The sequence below is a fragment of the Miscanthus floridulus genome, chromosome 17 (assembly GCF_019320115.1).
Source record: "Miscanthus floridulus cultivar M001 chromosome 17, ASM1932011v1, whole genome shotgun sequence".
Lineage (NCBI taxonomy): Eukaryota > Viridiplantae > Streptophyta > Magnoliopsida > Poales > Poaceae > Miscanthus > Miscanthus floridulus.
In genome coordinates, this window is record NC_089596.1 from 3,890,220 (window position 1) to 3,892,212 (window position 1,993).

The window sequence follows — 1,993 nt, forward strand, 5'->3', positions numbered from 1 at the left end:
GGCGTTCCGCGGCCTCGGCGGCTTCTTCAAGCTCTCGGCGGCGTCCGCCGTGATGCTGTGCTTGGAGACGTGGTACTTCCAGATCCTCGTGCTCATCGCCGGCCTGCTCAAAAACCCCGAGCTCTCCCTCGACTCCCTCTCCATATGCATGACCGTCAACGGATGGGTGTTCATGATCTCCGTGGGCTTCAACGCCGCCGCCAGCGTGCGGGTCGGCAACGAGCTCGGCGCGGGCAACCCGAGGGCGGCGGCCTTCTCGGTGCTGGTGGTCACGTCGCTGTCGCTGGCCGTGGCGGCGGTGTGCGCCGTCGTCGTGCTCTGCGTCCGCGACCAGCTGAGCTATTTCTTCACGGGCGGCGAGGCGGTGGCGCGCGCGGTGTCCGACCTCTGCCCGCTGCTCGCCGTCACGCTCGTCCTCAATGGCGTCCAGCCCGTGCTCTCCGGCGTCGCCGTGGGATGCGGCTGGCAGGCCTTCGTGGCGTACGTCAACGTGGGCTGTTACTACATCATCGGCGTGCCGCTCGGTGTCTTCCTCGGCTTCTACCTCGACCTCGGCGCCAAGGTACGGAGTATTACGCATTTCTGATTTTATGAGCGGCAAAGCTTAAGCTCAGGAGAGCGATCGAGACGCTAGTACTAGTAAATTGCTTTGCTACAGACTCCGAGCCCAATGTGATCAGATCAGATCGATTTTTTTTCAATTTATATATAAAAAATTGCATGCATGCATGCAGGGCGTTTGGAGCGGCATGGTGATCGGGGGAACCATGATGCAGACCCTCATCTTGCTCTGGGTCACCTGCAGGACCGACTGGAACAAGGAGGTGATCCATCCATGCTCTGCCATATTACTGCCATGCAGTGTGCATTATTACTCATGGCCATGTTTAGTTGCCCACGGATTTGGCGCCCACGGATTTCCAACGACGCTGTAGTGCACTGTAACATTTTATTTGTATTTGGTAATAATTGTCCAATCGTTGACTAATTAGGCTCAAAACGTTCGTCTCGCAAAGTACAACCAAACTGTACAATTAGTTTTTGATTTTGTCAACATTTAATACTCCATGCATGTACCGTAAGTTTGATGTGACGGGGAATCTTCTTTTTGCATAGTGCCAAAGTTTGATTTAGGTGTGAACTAAACATGGCCCATGTTGGTCACTCACAGCATGCATGCATGTGTTCTGATGACTGAACTGCAGGTGGAGAAAGCCAGGGTAAGGCTGGACAAGTGGGAGGATAAGAAGCAGCCTCTCCTAGAAGACTGAAGAGATTCATAAGCTTACTCCGTGGATAAAAGTCTGCCATCATCATTTAGAACAAGACTAGACAAAGAGCGCACGCTAGCTCAGTGATTTTTGTTGGAATCGTGAGATCGATCGTGAGACGAGAGGAGTAAGATGTCGCGCGAAGCCAAATAAAAGGAGGTGCTTCGTGTTTATCAGCAGCTGTTTTGCATCATTTTTGGGGTCTTTATTATTGGTATGTCTTCGAGATAAAGGATGAACCAAGAGGCAAGAAGAAATGAATCAAGTACAACGATTATTGCTACCAAGAAAAAAAACAATCTGTGATACACATTCACTACCCCACAACGTGCAACCACTGACAGTTCCAAACCGGTTTTCTCGGCCAAATTTTGAACCACCATTAGGTATCCGGTAGTGTTTGCATTGTCATTTTACTACTGGCTCGTCATCTGGCAGTATCGTCCATTTCTACAAAACAAGGAAAAAAAAAGAAAAAGAAAACAAATACCTAGGGACTGGGCTTGCAACCCGTGTAGGGATGCCCGTAACGCTCGGTCGCTCGCCCTTGCACTGTGGAGGAGGAGAGCACTGGGGAGGAGGAGATCTGGTGAGGGAGAAAGGGAGGAGGGAAGGGCGGGGGAGAGGAGATTCTGTGAGAGGAGGGAGATTTGCTGGGCACCATGCTCTCGTCAGCTCAAAGTTCCTTTAGGACCGCTTCTCGCAGGTAGGGAAGTCTAGCG

At 51.9% G+C, this 1,993-nt stretch overlaps 1 protein-coding gene across 1 annotated transcript; it reads left to right on the forward strand.

The window, feature by feature from the left end:
• Window positions 1–7: 7 nt before the first annotated feature.
• On the forward strand, window positions 8–1,546 carry LOC136519087 (protein DETOXIFICATION 40-like). The gene is made up of 3 exons (XM_066512745.1): window positions 8–562; window positions 735–824; window positions 1,206–1,546. The coding sequence occupies exons 1-3, from the start codon at window positions 53–55 to the stop codon at window positions 1,269–1,271; spliced, it is 666 nt and encodes a 221-aa protein (XP_066368842.1). The 5' UTR covers window positions 8–52; the 3' UTR covers window positions 1,272–1,546.
• Window positions 1,547–1,993: the final 447 nt, after the last annotated feature.

Bases quoted from the DNA above. Each gene is read 5' to 3' on its own strand.
- LOC136519087 (XM_066512745.1), top strand. From the start codon at position 53: ATGCTGTGCTTGGAGACGTGGTACTTCCAGATCCTCGTGCTCATCGCC. The intron at 563-734 runs GTACGGAGTATT...GCATGCATGCAG, and splicing joins ACCTCGACCTCGGCGCCAAG to GGCGTTTGGAGCGGCATGGT. The intron at 825-1,205 runs GTGATCCATCCA...ACTGAACTGCAG, and splicing joins GGACCGACTGGAACAAGGAG to GTGGAGAAAGCCAGGGTAAG.